Source organism: Tubulanus polymorphus, chromosome 10 (genome assembly GCF_964204645.1).
Source record: "Tubulanus polymorphus chromosome 10, tnTubPoly1.2, whole genome shotgun sequence".
NCBI classification, from domain to species: Eukaryota; Metazoa; Nemertea; class Palaeonemertea; order Tubulaniformes; family Tubulanidae; genus Tubulanus; species Tubulanus polymorphus.
The window spans coordinates 1044104-1061690 of NC_134034.1; the positions used below are offsets into that span (position 1 = coordinate 1044104).

Below are 17587 nucleotides of genomic sequence, written 5' to 3' on the forward strand. Positions count from 1 at the left end.
TCTATTTTTTTTGTTTGCTGATACGAGCATTTCAGTATACAATTATAATATATTACAAATACTATCGTTACTTGTTGATGAGACATGTCATTTGCGATATCTTTATTTCTATTTCGGGATTCATTCATTAGTTAGGTCTTCCTTAATACTTCCTTTCAAAAAAGCGTGGCTGCATTTTATGAAATAAATCAAATTCGATTATATGTTTCCATGCCTAAAACAGAGATTATTATCAGATCAGCAAAAAATCAAGGATCATCATATGGAGTGGTATTATCTTTAACCCGGGGACTAACTCAATTCATTTACAACTGAGTAAACCCCCGAGTTAAAGTTAATACCAGTCTTTAAAACGGGCATAAGATCTGTAGTAATGGAAAAACAAAGAGGATATTGTGGTACATTAGAAACATGAGTCACTGTTCTCTGATTAAACTTGATAAAGAAGACTTTTTGCGTGTAAAATGACAATTTTGAGGTATTAGGTACTCAGAAAATTAAGCGAAATTTAAAGTAAAAAGAAACCGGCCTACTGACATGCAATAAACCTCTCTATTTGGGGGTTATCAAACGGTTAATACGGAAATTCGGTTTGTACGATGATTTTCGCTTTTTCCGACTGTACAACGTTCGATCATCCGTCTGGATGAGCTCAGACCACTATTCCAAAATCTTCTATATCCTATAGTAAAAACAAGAAATTCGAGAGTTTAGTTCATACATAAGCGCGTAAATTCAGGGGAAATCCTGCTTATGACTCATAGGCCAGCATCTTAGCTACGCGCATTGAAGTGGTTTTCGCCCCACATACCCAAACTAAATTTTGAAATAATCAAACCTTTAGAAAGAAGGGGTATCCCAGTACAGGTATGCGAGTACATCCCATCGAATATCTAAGGGAATCCCCCACCGTGTTTGGTACATTTACTCCAAGCAAAAAAGTCCTGGAAATCCCTTATTTCATTAATTATCAATCTGTCTCTCAGGATCAATGGATTTCATGCACATAACCGAAATTCGTTACCTATCCCATTCGCAGAATTATGGCAACAAGTATGGGGGACCTCTTCTTCACTCTAGGTACTATTTTTGTAGTCCGGCCGTACGCATGTCGCTGTCGGATCTTGAGGAGATGACTTGCACCGGTTCGGTTCCGCATTGATTGAGTCGCCGCTAGATGTCGCCTGCTTACGGCTGCAGACGAACGCCCCAAGAAACACGCGTCTGAACTCTTCCCCGGTCAGCAAATAGATTACTAAATTCAAAGCATAATTCAACGACCTAACGATATGTAGATAGTCCATCGGAACAGACAACCACGGCCGCCATTTTGGATAAATTAAGATCAGAAAAACGGTTATAGCTAAGGGCCCGGTTAGCAACAGGAACGAGATCGATAGTGTTAACAACATGGCCGTCGCTTTACGGAGCCTTCGCGATTTGACCGAGCTGCCGCTTTGGACGCGATCCCGCGACCGACGTATGTACACCAAAGTGACGACGTTGAACGCTAAAACGATCAGACCCGGACCGTACGAGATCATCGGGTTACCGTAGACCGTACGCACGAAGTGATGACGTTTCGTGTAAAAACAACCGTGACGCTGATCGTAGTCGACGAAAACGAAGATGAAAGAACTCGAAGCGAAAATCGATACGAGGAATACTAGCGCCACCACGCGGGCTTTGGTAACAGTACAGACGCGAAGTCCGAGAAAAGGGAAACGCACTACGATAAATCGCTCGACGGACACAACGGCAACCATCCACGAACTGTAGATAGCCGCTGAGAAATATACGTACTCGCTGACCTTACAGGCGTATTTAGACTCGATCGATATTAAGATCACGTGGTCGGTAGTGCCCAGAACCGAGTATTGATTGATGAGCGATAGCAGGCGCGGTAAAAGAGCGACGAAATCAGCGACAGCCAGCGCCCCCAAGTAGACGCTGTGGGCATGTCTGCGCAAACGCGTCGACGTCATAATTATGAGTATCACAGGGTTTCCTAGGAAACCTAATAAATTGATGATGGTATAGCAGATTACGATGTACCACCTATCGGCGCGATTTGCAATGCTAAACGGAAATTTTTCGATGAGACCGATCCATAACGGCGTCATGAGGTCTTCAACGAGCCCGGCTGCTGTTGTTGTAGTGGACGAGGATATATCAGAAACAGTAGTTTCCGTAGCGTTGGTGATTGTTGCGTTTACGTGTGTCCGATCCATGGTTCTTTATAAATAGCGGGGTTTTTTTATACCTGAAAATAGTTTATTTAAATCATTCATTCTGGAAAAGGTCGGCGACCATGACATCTAGCTGCAGTTCCGGTCGTGACAAACTGTTTCCGCCTTCTGTGTCATGACATTCCTGTAACTGACCCGTGGTATCGTGAAAATACAATCAATCCCAAACAACCTTTCTAAGAACCGTGGGATTTTTCATTTTAAAGTAGGGATTGACCCTTTATTTAATTGGTTGGTAGATTTCGTTTGATTTGTATTGATTGTTGTCCCTTGGAAACCCAACACACCTGTCGGGAGTGAAACAGGACGAACCGTGTTATTAAACTCAAACTGATGATATGATTTCAACATAATGTCGATAAAAAGCCTTCGAGCTGGGCCCCTCGTCACTGTAAAGCCTTATTTAGATATTCGCTCCTTTTTTCTGCAGTCCTTCCACGTAGAGAATACTCAATTAATAAAACAAATTTTAATTTTTTCCCCGTTCCCTTTCATTTTCAAACGCCTATAATAGAAAATAATTTACCCATTCAAGTTTTTGCTCGCCATCATCCTACTTTTTCCTTGAAAACAAAATGCTGTACTCTAGGTAATTCTGAAAGGCCTTTCTAATGAAAATGACGAACAGTTAAGAATGAGTTTAAAATGCATTGAATACTTACTGACAATCCAAACCTCGAAACTAATGAAAATACGAAACCAATGAAATGTCGTCTTATTGAAACTGGTCCGGTATCAAAGCATGTATTACTTATCAATTCTGTTCTGATTCCCAGAAATGTTGTTACGCCACTATCGCGTCCTTCAGAGCGACGAAATTATAAATTCACATACACATTTGTCGGACGTTATCACAAACAAAGTCCACAACCGCGATTTTAAGTTTTCGTACGTACCCGAGGTGAATATATCCCGGCTCGGATATCCGAATACGGCAAATGCGGGTGATATTTTCGGTGCAGTCACCACTGTGGAGACTTACCGCAGAAATGAACGTCAACGATGGACAGTAGAACTCAATACTACTGCACCGCGGCGGCTATTCGTGACGTCACTCGACGCTGATTGGTTAAAATCCCTCTGCTTGTCGTGCAATGCGCACGAGACTACCGTTGAGAATACCTTGATTCTTCAGCCCAAAGTTTAAATCTCATCTTTAAAAAAAAGCAATTGATTCAGCCCCAAACCAACCCCATACCGCACTTACCCCCCCCCCCCCCACCCCCACTTGACCATATGGGATGATTGGCGCTGAGGTAATGGGGGCTTGCAATTGAGGTCTGATTTGAGGCGGGATTTCTATGATATTCTAGCAAAGCTATTTTCGGTCCTATTCGTGAAGAATGGTCGACGTCGGAATTACGGAACAGAGCGAAGAGACTGAGAGTTAACTAACAGTTCGTAATACCAGAACTGGAAATAATTTATTTTTACACACGAACTATTCATATTCATTGAGATACGAGACGCGGTGTGGAGACATGGAAAATGATACGAAAACAAAGGTGACGAGTAGCGACATGACAGAGAGATAAACAACTATTAACGCATTAAACACAGACAAACCGTCTCAAGAAACAAAGAGCTATTACACGTAAACATATAAACATTAAAGGAATATAGATGAAATATATACGACAATTATCATGGACATTTAGTGTTCTTAAAATATCCGATCTTCGGTGGTTCTAGGAATTTCATTCCGCGGATTATAAATGCCTCCCCTTTTCCAGAAGTTACGGATACCTGTCCTCGTGGGAAGCCGTCCGTACGAGTAAAGCGCGTGGAGCGTTGCCCCGCTGGAACTCTATTGGTCCCATTAGAACACTGTATATTCAATCAGGATATAATATAGATACTGTTCAATAACAGTGAACTTGGATCTTCATTTGGCCGCCATGTTTCCCCTAGGTAAATCGGATTTCCATAGCTATTGTTATGTGACTTACACAAACCCATCCGCATCTGTCGGGAACGAAACAAGGGGTTTGTTTTTGGAATCGGAAATCGAAGTACAGATTGGATGGTCGATCGTATCACGGACGTATTATCTACAGGCGCTGCAGTTGGTCATAAGTTGGTTAGAGCAGGGAAGTGTGATGATGTCACACTTCCCTGGTTAGAGTTAACCAGCAGCGGCGGATATTTGACAAAAGTGACAATTAACTGTTCTTTGTTTCTATGGTTTCTATCCGCTGGTTGTCTTTAATCAACTTTTCAGCAACTGACTCTACGGTGTCGGTCCTAAGTCAAGCACCTTTTCGGAAAAAAATGCTCCGACAAAAAGAAATCATTATTAATTTTTACCAAATCGTCACCGATTGTGCGGTAGATGTATTTGATTGCCAAATGCCCAATTACGCCCACGGCTTAGCTTCAATTGTTGTTACTGATTTACATCCTTATTAGGCTCGGGGATGTTGAGTTTTGAAAAAGTTGCGTCAATTTATGGAACACTCTCGGGCCTGTTGCTCAAAAGTTGTTTAGAGTTAACCAGCAGATAGTTGGCAGAGTGACAATTGAAAGTACATTGTTACTATGGTATTTATTGGCCAGTTATCTTTAACCATCCTTTGAGCAACAGGCCCCTGTAGTTTAATCAACACGTCCATGGTCAAATTTACAAAACATTCATGTATTACTCATGAACCTATTTTAGGCAACACGCCCGCATCGACACGATTTAAGATGGACCAATTAGTCAGGATAAATTATTGACTTAGGACTGAATAGAATGATATTACACAAAGTATTTCAAATTTCATACATCCCCGAAGCGGGTAAACGCACTATTAAAATGCGCGCGCGACCCGCTGATAAGCAGCTACAACACGAACGCTATATTTAACAGTTCATTGTTATTCGTGTAGCTATTATAGTAGTTCGTTTAAACTGATGCGCGCACTTCCTCCACGTGAGAGCGATAATGACAGGCCTTCGTTATTGCAGGGAAGTGTGATCTCATCACACTTCCCTGGTTATTGGCAGGTATGTGACTGGTGAGTTGGTTCGCGTGGGACAAACCGAATAACTTGATAGAAATCAAGTCGGTGTAGTAAATAACAGGGAAAAACATCCCTTGATTTCGAGATGAGTACGAACATTGGAATGAACGAATTTGGTGTCAAACCATCCTCCCCCGACAGGGATTCGAACCTGATGGCATCGAGATTGCCACGGCACGAAACCCTGCCATAATCGACCGTGTGCGCAGATACATGCGCAGTTCAGATGATGTGATTTTTAGCCAATCAGAAATCCCGTTTTATTTTAGCCCGGGTTTTCCCATTTATAGTTCATCCTTGAAATTTGCCTCAACGATTATACAACGAGCGATCTGATTGGTGCCGCAAGTTTTCGTTCGTAAAGCTGCGCATGTACCTGCGCACCCGGTCTACTGATGCAGGGGTTCGTGCCGTGGCTGAGTGTAGCGATGCCATCAGGTTCGAGTCCCTGCAGAGGGAGGATGGAGTCAAACTAAACCGTTTGTAAACAGTCGAAGAAATCCCACAATTCGAATTTTATACGATATGATTTATCAAAACGAAACCGCAACGTTTCTGCTGTTGACTAACAGCCATCATCAGGTGAAATGTGACCCGTAACAGAAGTAGCATATCATATGAACTTACAGGACGTAAACAAATGCTATATGCGTCATAATTAGAATTAACAGAACAAGCGACCATTTAAACCGAGTATGATAAGTCTTCCTTACTCGGTATATGTTATGCCAATCTCAGTCGCAGGGATTCGCATCCGATGACATCGTCGCAGGCTGTTGATTGTATCAGAATTATAAATGGTACCTACAAGTCACAATCTCCTGGATTTGAATCTGAGAGTATCATCGTGCCTGTGTTTCTATACTTGATTATTGGGTGTAGAGGGGATAGCGCGTACGCAGTCCCCCACTACCAGAAATTGTACACCCGAGTCTCCCAGTCTAACTGCTAACCAACGTGAAAGTGTCATAAAAGCATGGAATAAGTTGGATCCACATGATGGGAACATCCAACGGTTTGATAGCCTATACACTTCACGCTGGGGAAATACGTTGTTTGGTAGAACGAAGGGAGACCCCGAGGACGCATCAGTGGTGCAGAAATTAAAATTCGGGAAAAGATTTGCACCTGCACACCTCGTTGACTCGCGAAAAAATCGTCTGATGTACTGTATTATCAAACAGCTGTGGCTTCGTCGTCAAGAGAGAACTGCTCGGATTTCCCCACAAAAACGGATCATAACAAATGTTTACCAAAGGCTGCAGCAGCGAATTACGGTAGATGACCCAGTTCTGAGCAAATTAGCAATTCTTTTATTGAAAATAAATACAAAACCCGTCTCCGAGTTCATTCGACGACAGGAAGCACTAGCAGGTAAGAATATAACTGACCAAGGTTTATCAGTACTGAAACGGTATGAAATTGTTACCAGCGCTGAACAACCACCAAGTAATGAATTACCGGAAAAACGACCACCAAATAACAGACCCCAAACCGAATACACAGATGCAGTCAACATGTCTGGCACACGACGGGGACTCAAAGTTCGTCGGGATTACTTAGTTGAGCCACCATCGAGCAATGAAAACACATCCTCCCCCGGCAGGGATTCGAACCTGATGGCATCGAGATTGCCACGGCACGAAACCCTGCCATAATCGACCGTGTGCGCAGATACATGCGCAGTTCAGATGATGTGATTTTTAGCCAATCAGAAATCCCGTTTTATTTTAGCCCGGGTTTTCCCATTTATAGTTCTTCCTTGAAATTTGCCTCAACGATTATACAACGAGCAATCTGATTGGTGCCGCCAGTTTTCGTTCGGAAAGCTGCGCATGTACCTGCGCACCCGGTCTACTGATGCAGGGGTTCGTGCCGTGGCTGAGTGTAGCGATGCCATCAGGTTCGAGTCCCTGCAGAGGGAGGATGGTTATACACCCAACGTTCATTCCAATATATCCTATAATCCTTCATCAACTTTCATCACAATATCTGAACTGCTGTAATTTCCATTTTTTTTGCCTCAGATATTGCCATATGTATTGAAAGCCTAAAATTTTAAATGATGAGCTGTAGTAATTAGAGAGAGATCGACTATGTCTAAAGAAAAGATTTCAAATACGTATATTTAATTTTAGTTGACGGCTGATATTTATTGAGAACTAAGAGCTGAGGATTTTTACACCAACATCTACCCGAGGAAAGGCTACAATAAACATTCGGACTATTTACACGTGGAAAACGACCAAAAAAATGTTAAAAATTGACAAAATGATCTTCAACCTTGTAATATAGTTATTTCCTAAATCTTGATGTATTAAATTAGGCAGCCAACTAAATTAACCCCAATCAGTCGCTTGCCGGTTCAGACTGCTTGGATGATTGTTTGAATGAACCGGAACCGAAAATTTCAAATTATGTACTTCGATTTAAACAAAAAATTCTGTAAACTCGAAAAAAAAAAGCAGTGAAAATGAAGATGATTTGATATGGCAGTCGTTTTCATATCCTAAATATTGGATATGATAGTCCTACATCATTGGGTTTTGTTTTTGCTTGGGGTTAGTTTCATTTGGATTCTGAAGGGTTAGTTTCCTGTTGTTTTGGGTGTGTGCTGCAAGAAAAGGGACATTGTAATGGTTGAACAGTTAAATAATCTTCTGCTTTCCGTCTCGGGGAAGAACATCTGGACAGTAATTAAGAGGTTTGTTTGAATTAACCGTTCCATTTTTCGTTTGTTCATAGAGGGGATAGCGCGAACGCAGTCCCCCACTACCAGAAATTGTACACCCGAGTCTCCCACATTTGGGGAGATCGTATGGGTCAACCAGTCTTTGTGCAATGACAGGCCTCGCCATAGAGGCACCGCCTTCCAGATCACGGTGGACCTCTGTGCCAGGTAAGTATGCTTACGTAATGTCCGCCATTTTATATATACGACTGACCCGGATATTATCTGACCGGTGTTTAAATTATATCATAAATATATCAATATTAACATTGATCTGACTATTTTCCTTATAGTATACACTTGGCAAATTTAAAAAGTATTTTTAAGTGTTTGATCAGAAATATCGAATCGATGTTTTCATTGTACAGCGATACCCGGTATTTAGATAGAAAGAATACACAGTTGCTGATTATCAATATTGACGCTACGTGGCGCCACTGACTAGTCAAAAGTCGCAAGTATCCGGCTCGAACCTGATGCGAAAAAGATTTACCAATAGACCATTTCACACCAATAAGCTTTTTTCTGCCCGCCTAGACAGCAGCTTGACAGGTGTAAAGTTACCCGAGTTAGCATTAGCCTAAATACCTAACCCATAAACCTCCGTCGTATCTAAGTTAATTGTGGGGCAACTTTTCATACCTGGGTATATCAAACAGCCCTATGTGGCTCAGTGGGATATGTATATGTTGTCGCATTCACGGTCTGTACCGCCGAGTGACTAGCGGGTCCCTGCAGTCTTAAGCCTAGCACACATCGACACTGCGATTGGAGACAACTAGTTGCTACCGAACGATTACCCCGCGCACATCGAAATCTAGTTACAACCGGTCAGTTGCAGCAACTGCATGGCGCGTGTCGATCGTCGAGATCCAGAGCGCGCACATCGACGGATATGACTGCGATTGAGTACAACAAGTTGCTCAAAAGTAGAACATGGGCAACTGGCTGGAACTGGAGATAGATCGACGCTTACCAATCGTAAGCTCGCTCACATTCGAGCAACTGATCGTATCCAGCCAGTTCCTCTCATGCGCCGAAAACTGCCTTGCAACTAGTTGTCTCCAATCGCACTGTCGATGTGCGCTAGGCTTTAAATTGCTGCTGGCTGCTTACAGTGTGGGGCCATGTTCCCATCGTTAGGTCAAAAAGACAATCCAATATCGATTAGTCTTGTGGGAAACCAAGAACCGAATAACATAAGAGAAAAACGCTTTTATTTAAAATCGATATTTACTGTAATTATTTCCAGTATTTGCATAAATTCTACATCTTTTCCGTCAGATGATATTTTATACAATTAGAAACGTCTTTAATAAATACAACGCACAGTACATATACAAACATACTCATATTTTACAAGAAATGTCAAACTTTTTACAATAATGTGGCTTTTTGGTATGAAAAAGAAATCCCTCCTTATAATACCATATACAGTAATTTGATGATGTCATAAAGACGATCTACGTAAGCAGCCATCTTTTCTAGGTTGTGAATAACAAGACGATTTGATGATGTCATAGGGAGATCATCTTTTCTGGGTTTTATTTTGACGGTTGGTGAAAAACAAGATGATTTGATGATGTCATAGGGGGATTTATTGAGGAGTCATCTTTTCGAGGTTTTATTTCAGACGGTTGGTGAAAAACAAGATGATTTGATGATGTCATAGGGGGATTTATTGAGGAAGTCATCTTTTCAAGGTTTCATTTCAGACTGTTGGTGAATAACAAGATGATTTGATGATGTCATAGGGGGATTTTTGGAGTCGACTTTCATTTCGAGGAAGGTCTAGAGAAACTTTTCGAGCGGTCGATTTGATGATGTCATAGGGGGATCTATGGAGACGGCCATGCTTGAGAGGATGACTAGAAAATTTAAATATCGATGAGATAAGGCAACACTTATTACAAAATACAAATATGAAACGGAGTGAAGAAAAAAGTAGAAAGTGTGCACGGCGCGAAATGAGCCAACTAATACCGCCTGCTTAGAGCAGACGGAACCTGGTCATAGTCTGCCACTCGCTGTTGACAGACGGAACCTGGTCATAGTCTGCCACTCGCTGGTGACAGACGGAACCTGGTCATAGTCTGCCACTCGCTGGTGACAGACGGAACCTGGTCATAGTCTGCCACTCGCTGGTGACAGACGGAACCTGGTCATAGTCTGCCACTCGCTGGTGACAGACGGAACCTGGTCATAGTCTGCCACTCGCTGGTGACAGACGGAACCTGGTCATAGTCTGCCACTCGCTGGTGACAGACGGAACCTGGTCATAGTCTGCCACTCGCTGGTGACAGACGGAACCTGGTCATAGTCTGCCACTCGCTGGTGATAGACGGAACCTGGTCATAGTCTGCCACTCGCTGGTGACAGACGGAACCTGGACATAGTCTGCCACTCGCTGGTGACAGACGGAACCTGGACATAGTCTGCCACTCGCTGGTGACAGACGGAACCTGGTCATAGTCTGCCACTCGCTGGTGACAGACGGAACCTGGTCATAGTCTGCCACTCGCTGGTGACAGACGGAACCTGGTCATAGTCTGCCACTCGCTGGTGACAGACGGAACCTGGTCATAGTCTGCCACTCGCTGGTGACAGACGACCATCTACTCACTTGCCCCTCCTGCTTCTCGAACAGCAGCAGATGATGAAGTGCGTCTGTGAAGAGCGGGAAATAATGAAATTTGAAAACACAACAAAAATCCGAGTGAGAAGAATCAATGGACGCCATGCTCTTTCGGTGAAATGCTTAACAATTTCAATATTCAACAGCCTTCAGTGAACAGATACACAACTATCAATGGAACTTGCTTGGAACTGAACGCAATAATAGAACTTGCCATAAGAATTGGGCCAGTTTTTTTTGGCTGAAGATTTGTCTAGGGTAGAGATACATTTACATATATGTATAAAACAAGAATCGTCTTCAAAACTTCTAAAATTAACTTAATTCCGTCTACAGACGGACGGACTAAAAGTGAACGCAATAGCCAGCTGGGACTAAAGTCCCAAGAGGGTAAAAAAGATACCACAGTGTTTTTTATGTTTTTCGGAGGTCCCCACCACCGATATCTATGTATATAAGTGTTGACTTAGGTGGAGTGGAGTGGATCCAGCTTGCAGGAGGTTGACGTCTGCTATGCTGTAGGGGGGTAGAGGTATTCGCGCACGTGTATGCTGTGGTCGTGTGGTGGGTGTTTTTATTTTCGCGAGTATGAAATTTTTACATGGCTTTCATTTTCATCATTTTCATGCGCGGTTGTTTACGTTTCATCTCTCTCCTGTTCTCGCGATCCTCCCACTTCCTCTGTTTGTCCGGATCTTCTTCGTTCATCATTTTCTCTTTCTCCGAACGTTTCTTCTCTTCACGTCGAGCCTGTGCTGCCTCCTGGCGGGTAGAATGCGTAGCTTTCAGGTAGGATTCCTCGATCTTCTGTCGGTTCCTCTCGGCTCTCTGTTTAGCCTGTAAAATATCAAAAATTTCATAGGGGGATTTATGGAGGCAGACATCTTTTCTAGAAGTGTCTATAGATCAAATCACTAGTAGACAATTTGATGATGTCATAGAGGGATTCATGGAGGCAGACATCTTTTCTAGAAGTGCCTATAGATCAAATCACTAGTAGACAATTTGATGATGTCATAGGGGGATTCATGGAGGCAGACATCTTTTCTAGAAGTGTCTTTAGATCAAATCACTAGTAGACAATTTGATGATGTCATAGAGGGATTCATGGAGGCAGACATCTTTTCTAGAAGTGTCTATAGATCAAATCACTAGTAGACAATTTGATGATGTCATAGGGGGATTCATGGAGGCAGACATCTTTTCTAGAAGTGTCTTTAGATCAAATCACTAGTAGACAATTTGATGATGTCATAGGGGGATTCATTGAGGTAGACATCTTTTCTAGATGTGTCCAAACCACTAAAATTATTAGTAGGCAATTTGATGATGTCATAGGGGGATATGTGGAGATGGAAATCTTTTCTGGAATCTTTAGATCAAAGGACAAGTTTGTAATTTGATGATGTCATAGGGGGATTTATAACGGCAGACATGTTCACGTACCTCTTTCGTCAGCTTAATACGACGCACTTTATCCATACAGTGAAACACTAATTTCAGGAACGGCTTCATCTCCTCCATGTCCTTCACGTTAGTGTTACCCTTCTTCGGAATGTTGAAACAGAACTGGAGCACTTTCTCGACTTCGGGCATTTTCGTCGGAGCGCCGGAGTCGTCCGTCTGCTTCGGGCCGGAGAACTGATCGGAGATGTGAATGTATTCGACGATTCCTTCGAATTTATTCAAAACGGCGCAAACCTGAAAAATACAAAAACAAAGTCATAGTGAATCTCAGCAATCCAGGCCCGTGTCCAGATCCGTAATCCCAATCGTCTCATTATCGGCATTATCTCGGCGAGTTCGGCCACTGGTGAAATATCGGTCATATGCACCAAATTATCGAGCGCCAAAATCAGCACGTGGATCGACGAGAACGCGTACCACGCCAAAAAATAAAATCAGACGCCTCTAAAAATTGCTTCAAATAATATCATCCAAAATTTGAGGCCTAATTTTTGTTTGAATAAAAGATTTCATTCAATAGATTCAAATTGAGCGGTTTCTTTTTGTCCGTGTTTTAGTAAGGACTCGATTGTATGTGGAAGGACGTATGTTTTTTAGGAAGGACTCTCAGAACTCAGGCCTCGTGGGAAGGATCCTGTTTTTGGAAGGACTCGGCGTTTTTGAAAGGAATATTAGGAAGGATTCTTGTAAGAAGAAAGGACTCAACATTTCAAGAAGGACTCAGTGTAATAGGCCGGACTCTCTTACCGTGGTGTCAAGTATAGCGGGAGTCACCTCCGGAATTTCAGCCATAATGTGATAACTCGAGGACGACAATCCGTACTTCTCCGAATTCTTCTTGATATCCGGACAGAACAGACTCTGAAAATATAAACCAGCGAATTTTACAGGTTGCAGCCACTTTTATTTGACTCGGGCGTAAGTTAAGTTGTTATTTCCCCCTGACTTAATCTCCTAGAAACAATAGACAGAAACCATTTCGTTTTACGCAAGATCCCGCAATCTCAACGAATTTTCCCAACTTTTAACCCTTTCAGTGCGTCTACACCGCAGTTCGGTGTACGAATCGGTGATGGATTTTGCTAGTACACCGCAATGCGGTGTATGGATTTAATTAGTAATTACTTATTATCTCTCTTGAAAGATGGCAGCACCTGTCAAACATAGTGAAATATTAGTAACTAACGATACACCGCACCCCGGTGTAGACGCACTATAGTGGTATTCCTGTTATTCGACACACTAGGGTGGAATTTTTCAGAATTTTCAAATTATCTTCAGCACTATAGAGTATTAATTAGCCAGCCCTGAAAGGGTTAAGCACTTTTATAAAATTCCCTGACTTCGTTAAAATACAAAAGAAAATTTCTTAAGACTTTTCCTTGATTTCCAGGTATGTGGCGTCAACTCTGTTTTCTGAATTCAATATTCTATTTCCCCGACTTTCCCCTTGATTTTAAGCCTTTTTATTAAACTTCCTAAGCTTTCCCTCATTTCCGATATGTAGCCACTCTGATTTACAAGCTGGTGGAACTGTCAATCGACTGGTCCGTTTTAATCATCGTCGTCTAAAGATACTTTACTTACAAGATCGTTCATCTCTTTCTGAAGTTTGGCGGCCATCTTTTTCTGAGCGAGACACATGACGAACGTGTCCATATCGGTGGCGTCCATTGTTACCTTTATCATCTATAAACAACAATATACACATTATATCGTTTTCTCGCGAAGGGAGAGACGGGAAGAAGGGAAGAAGTTGAAGAGGGGAGGGATAGGGGGAACAGAGTCAGGCAAGGGGACAGAGAGGAGGGAGAAGGGGACTGAGGATACTGAGGAAGGAGAGAGGAGGTATAGGAAAAAGAGATGTAGGGAAAGAAACAAAAAGAAGGGAGATTGATAGAGAGACAAGGAGAAGAGGAAGACAGGGAGAGGAGAGTGTGGGGAGTGAGATAAGAGGACAATGAGGAGACAAGGGGAGTGAGAGGATGAGAGAAATGAGGGGAAAGAGAGGGAGAGATACAAGGAGAGAGAGGAAAGAGTAAGTGGGAAAGAAGAGGAGAATAATGGGAGAAGGTTCTACAGGGAGAGAAGAAAGAATAGGGAGGGAGAAAGGTGGCGAGGCAAGGAGAGGAGAGTGAGAGGAAGAGAGAGAGACAATGAGAGAAAAATGAGAGACAGAGACAAGGAGAGGGAAGTGAGAGGGACAGAGAGATAAGGAGAGAGGAGTAAGAGAGAGAGAGAGAGCAGAGAGAGACAAGGAGAGGAGAGTGAGAGACAGAGACAAGGAGAGGGAAGTCTGAGACAAGGAGAGGAGAGAGAGAGACAGAGACAAGGAGAGGAGAGAGAGATAAGGAGAGAGGAGTAAGAGAGAGAGAGAGAGAGGATGAGAGACTGAAGTGAGAAGTCGATGATAAACTTACAATTTGATCAGAAACAGGTTTCATCATACGAGCGATTGTATTAACGAGATCTTGTCGTTTGAGCAGACGCAACTCGACTAACATTCCCTCGCAGCAGACGCGACCGCTGCACCATAGAGTGTAAACATTCTCTGATTCTTTCATTAAAACGCCGGACGTCACCTCTTTAGCCTGTCCGTCATCACCTACACGTGTAGAAACCACAGATAGAGAAACAAACGTTAACTAAACACTACCCGGAGCCAACCACTGGAGTATGGGCTGATTTGATGTTCACGGAGCCACCCATCAAGGGTTGATTTAGACTTGTCTTGTTTTATATATTTAAAGAGCCACCCACTTCAGGAAAGGATGTTTCCCAATGCCACCGATTGTATATGGTATTCTTGGAGCCACCCACAAGAGAAAGGGCCATTTCAAAATTAATTTGATGTTCTGGGAGCCACCCACTAAAGAAATGAATTTTTGCAAATGTCGCCAATTGTATACATTATTCTTGGAGCCACCCACAAGAGAGAGAAATATCTGAAAATGTAGTGAGTTGGACATTCTCGGAGCCGAGAAAACACTCGTAGTTTCGCAAAAATTTAACATACCCACGATATGGAAATTAGCCTCTAACAGCTCTTTATGCGCCGACATCCAGGCCTGCGCGAGTTTCTGGTTTTTAGCTTTACCGGCGAGAAAATTGAGGAAATAAACGGCTAAACCTCCGAGCATCATCATCTCCAGATAAAAACTGTCCCAGTTTGTGCGTAAATGCAGCGGCACCTGAAACACATATACAAGATAACACCATTTTCAAATCTTCCTCGATATAAGGAGAAAATTTCATATTTCGAGGAAGCGTCTGCATCAATTTCATATATATCGCAATTACTGTAGTCGCTTCTGAATCGCTACAGTTTATCTCGTTAAACCGTTAATTCGGTGGTTTTGTAAGTAAACTCTTATCATTGACACTACCTAGAGTAGACTGAACGCACCTAGACTCTATTTCTAATCCAGTAACTGCAATGGGGTGAAAACATGCCGGCCCTGAATCTACTGATTTAGGCGTATTTTACTGTACAAAACAAGACAAAAATTTCTAATTGCATATTTCGCAAAATTGAAGGAGTTTTAAAGGAGTTTGAAGAAGATTCAAGCATCTTTGAAATCATTTAATTTTATGAGTAGTCAATGAGTCGTAGGAACCCTATTTTCGCTGAATGACAAATAAACTCTTCCCCTCGTTTCGATACTAACCTTCGTTATTTTGAGGTCCGGTATTTTTTCCTGTCCCCCTTTCCCGATTTTACTGGTTTTACTTTCTTTATCGAAGCCTTCGAATTCTTCTTCGTCGTTGAAATGGTCAAATTCATCTTCTTCATTCTAAAGTGACGAAATAGTGTCATTTTTACCTCATAGATGGCGAATTGGTCAACTAGTGTTGCTTTCTAGCGAGTACCGGTAAGCATAATCAGATCTTAAGCCCAGGGGCCAGTTGCAAAGTCATGTCTTAGACTTGAGACCAGTCTAAGACCAACTTAGTTCCATAGCCTATATAACAACTTAAGACCAGTCTTAAGACCAGATTTTAGAGCAATTTTGGACATAAGTCACGACTGTGCAACTGGCCCTTGCAGCCCAGTCAAAGGAAAGACGACTTAAGATAAGACCAGGTTAAGGTCATTTTGGTCCAGTTCCACAGTTGAGACTGAACAATTTCAGCCAATCCAACAATTTTACACGAGTCTAAGTTATTTCTGGACCCAGATCAGGCTAAAACTCAATATTTCTTCCGTTAATTTAAAATTCGAATCAAACTTACTTCAACTGTTGCCTCGTCCTCGTCTGTTGTCGCAGAATCAACTGTTTTTCCGGCAGACGGTTTTATTTTCGGCTGCGTCTGCTGCTCGTCGTCGCCGGCGGCGGCAGACGGACTTTCGCTTCCCGATTTCTTTTCCGTTTTCTGAGCAGACGGCGCAGGTTTCTTAACGACTTCATCTGAAATTGATCAAAAATACTAAATTTTCCGTCCGCACAAAATCTCATAGTTTTGATTAGATTTGAGTCTGGTTATTTGAGCCCGGACCGCGGCCTCCCAAATTTCCTTGATCCACTCCTCTGAGCTAGTTTTTGAAAGCCCCCTAAATTTGATATATTCAAATTCTGGATCTCTCTCTCCCTTTTACCTTCATCGAAATCTTCAAATTCAGCGAACTCATTGTCTTCGACTTCTGCCTCGTGCGCGCTGGTTACCATAGTTACCTTGACCAGCAAGGCCAACGCGATGACTACGAGATAAAGATGTTTCATTTTCTGCTACTGAAATGAGAATCGTTATTATGAAAAAGTAGAAATTTGCAGAATGAAACAGCCACCAGGCAGCTATGTTAGATATCAATCATCCAAAATGGCCACCAGGCAGCCATGTTATATTTCAATTATCCAAAATGGCCACCAGGCAGCCATGTCCGTCCGATGGACGTTTGCTTGCGGGTACTGTGCTAGTAGTAGTGACAATGCAAGTCACTGGGGCTCGTCACAATAGCCGGGGGTCCAAAATCAAAGATTGAACCCAGTATCCTACGTACCACCTATAGAAAAAGATTAGGTGGTACATGACATAGGATGCTGGGTCTGGGTGTGGGCAGGTGGGTCCAATCCATGACGAGCCCCTGTGACTGTGTGTGATACAAGTGCTTACTAAAAGAGTAACCTCGTTCAAATTCAAATACAGACTAAAATATTCCCAGGGGTCATCGAAAACCTTATGGACTCGAAAAGGGACATTTAACTGCGTGTGTAGAAGGCAACAAAGCTTGATTTTCATTCATGAATTGAATTGATCGATTTCCACACAGGCGAGGAAGCCTCCCTTCTTTCTCCGTCTATCCCTCTGCCAGGGAGGTTTCGATCTAAATGCGGCGGGTCAAGTATTTTCGTAAATGAAAAGATTAGTTTTGGGTGCGTTCTAAATTACTGATCAGAGGTAAAAATAGCGTAAAACAAACCTGTAACTGCTACAGTCCACGTACCGGTACTGGTGAATGGGTTAATTTACTACACGATCGATAGACGGCGATACCGTCGAT

At 42.5% G+C, this 17587-nt stretch overlaps 2 protein-coding genes and 1 non-coding gene across 5 annotated transcripts; all 3 read right to left on the reverse strand.

Moving 5' to 3' along the window:
• Positions 1-1076: 1076 nt before the first annotated feature.
• LOC141912190 (cysteinyl leukotriene receptor 1-like) lies at positions 1077-2231 on the reverse strand. The gene has a single exon (XM_074803402.1). The coding sequence runs from the start codon at positions 2229-2231 to the stop codon at positions 1077-1079; it is 1155 nt and encodes a 384-aa protein (XP_074659503.1).
• A 5767-nt stretch (positions 2232-7998) lies between these two features.
• On the reverse strand, positions 7999-8161 carry LOC141912381 (U1 spliceosomal RNA). Its single transcript, XR_012620160.1, has one exon. It is a non-coding gene; the product is annotated as a U1 spliceosomal RNA (small nuclear RNA).
• A 1820-nt stretch (positions 8162-9981) lies between these two features.
• LOC141912059 (PAT complex subunit CCDC47-like) lies at positions 9982-17559 on the reverse strand. Of its 3 annotated transcripts, none has more exons than XM_074803237.1 (10): positions 17531-17559; positions 16685-16817; positions 16321-16496; positions 15756-15881; positions 15104-15278; positions 14508-14692; positions 13675-13776; positions 12835-12948; positions 12067-12321; positions 9982-11457 (listed from the first exon to the last, which is right to left on the reverse strand). In XM_074803237.1, the coding sequence occupies exons 2-10, from the start codon at positions 16806-16808 to the stop codon at positions 11218-11220; spliced, it is 1497 nt and encodes a 498-aa protein (XP_074659338.1). In that variant the 5' UTR covers positions 16809-16817; positions 17531-17559; the 3' UTR covers positions 9982-11217. The 3 variants fall into 3 exon arrangements, with proteins under 3 accessions (XP_074659338.1, XP_074659337.1, XP_074659339.1); XM_074803236.1 differs by having other exon boundaries at positions 17507-17556; XM_074803238.1 differs by lacking the exon at positions 17531-17559 and adding an exon at positions 17200-17220.
• Between the last annotated feature and the right edge of the window lie 28 nt (positions 17560-17587).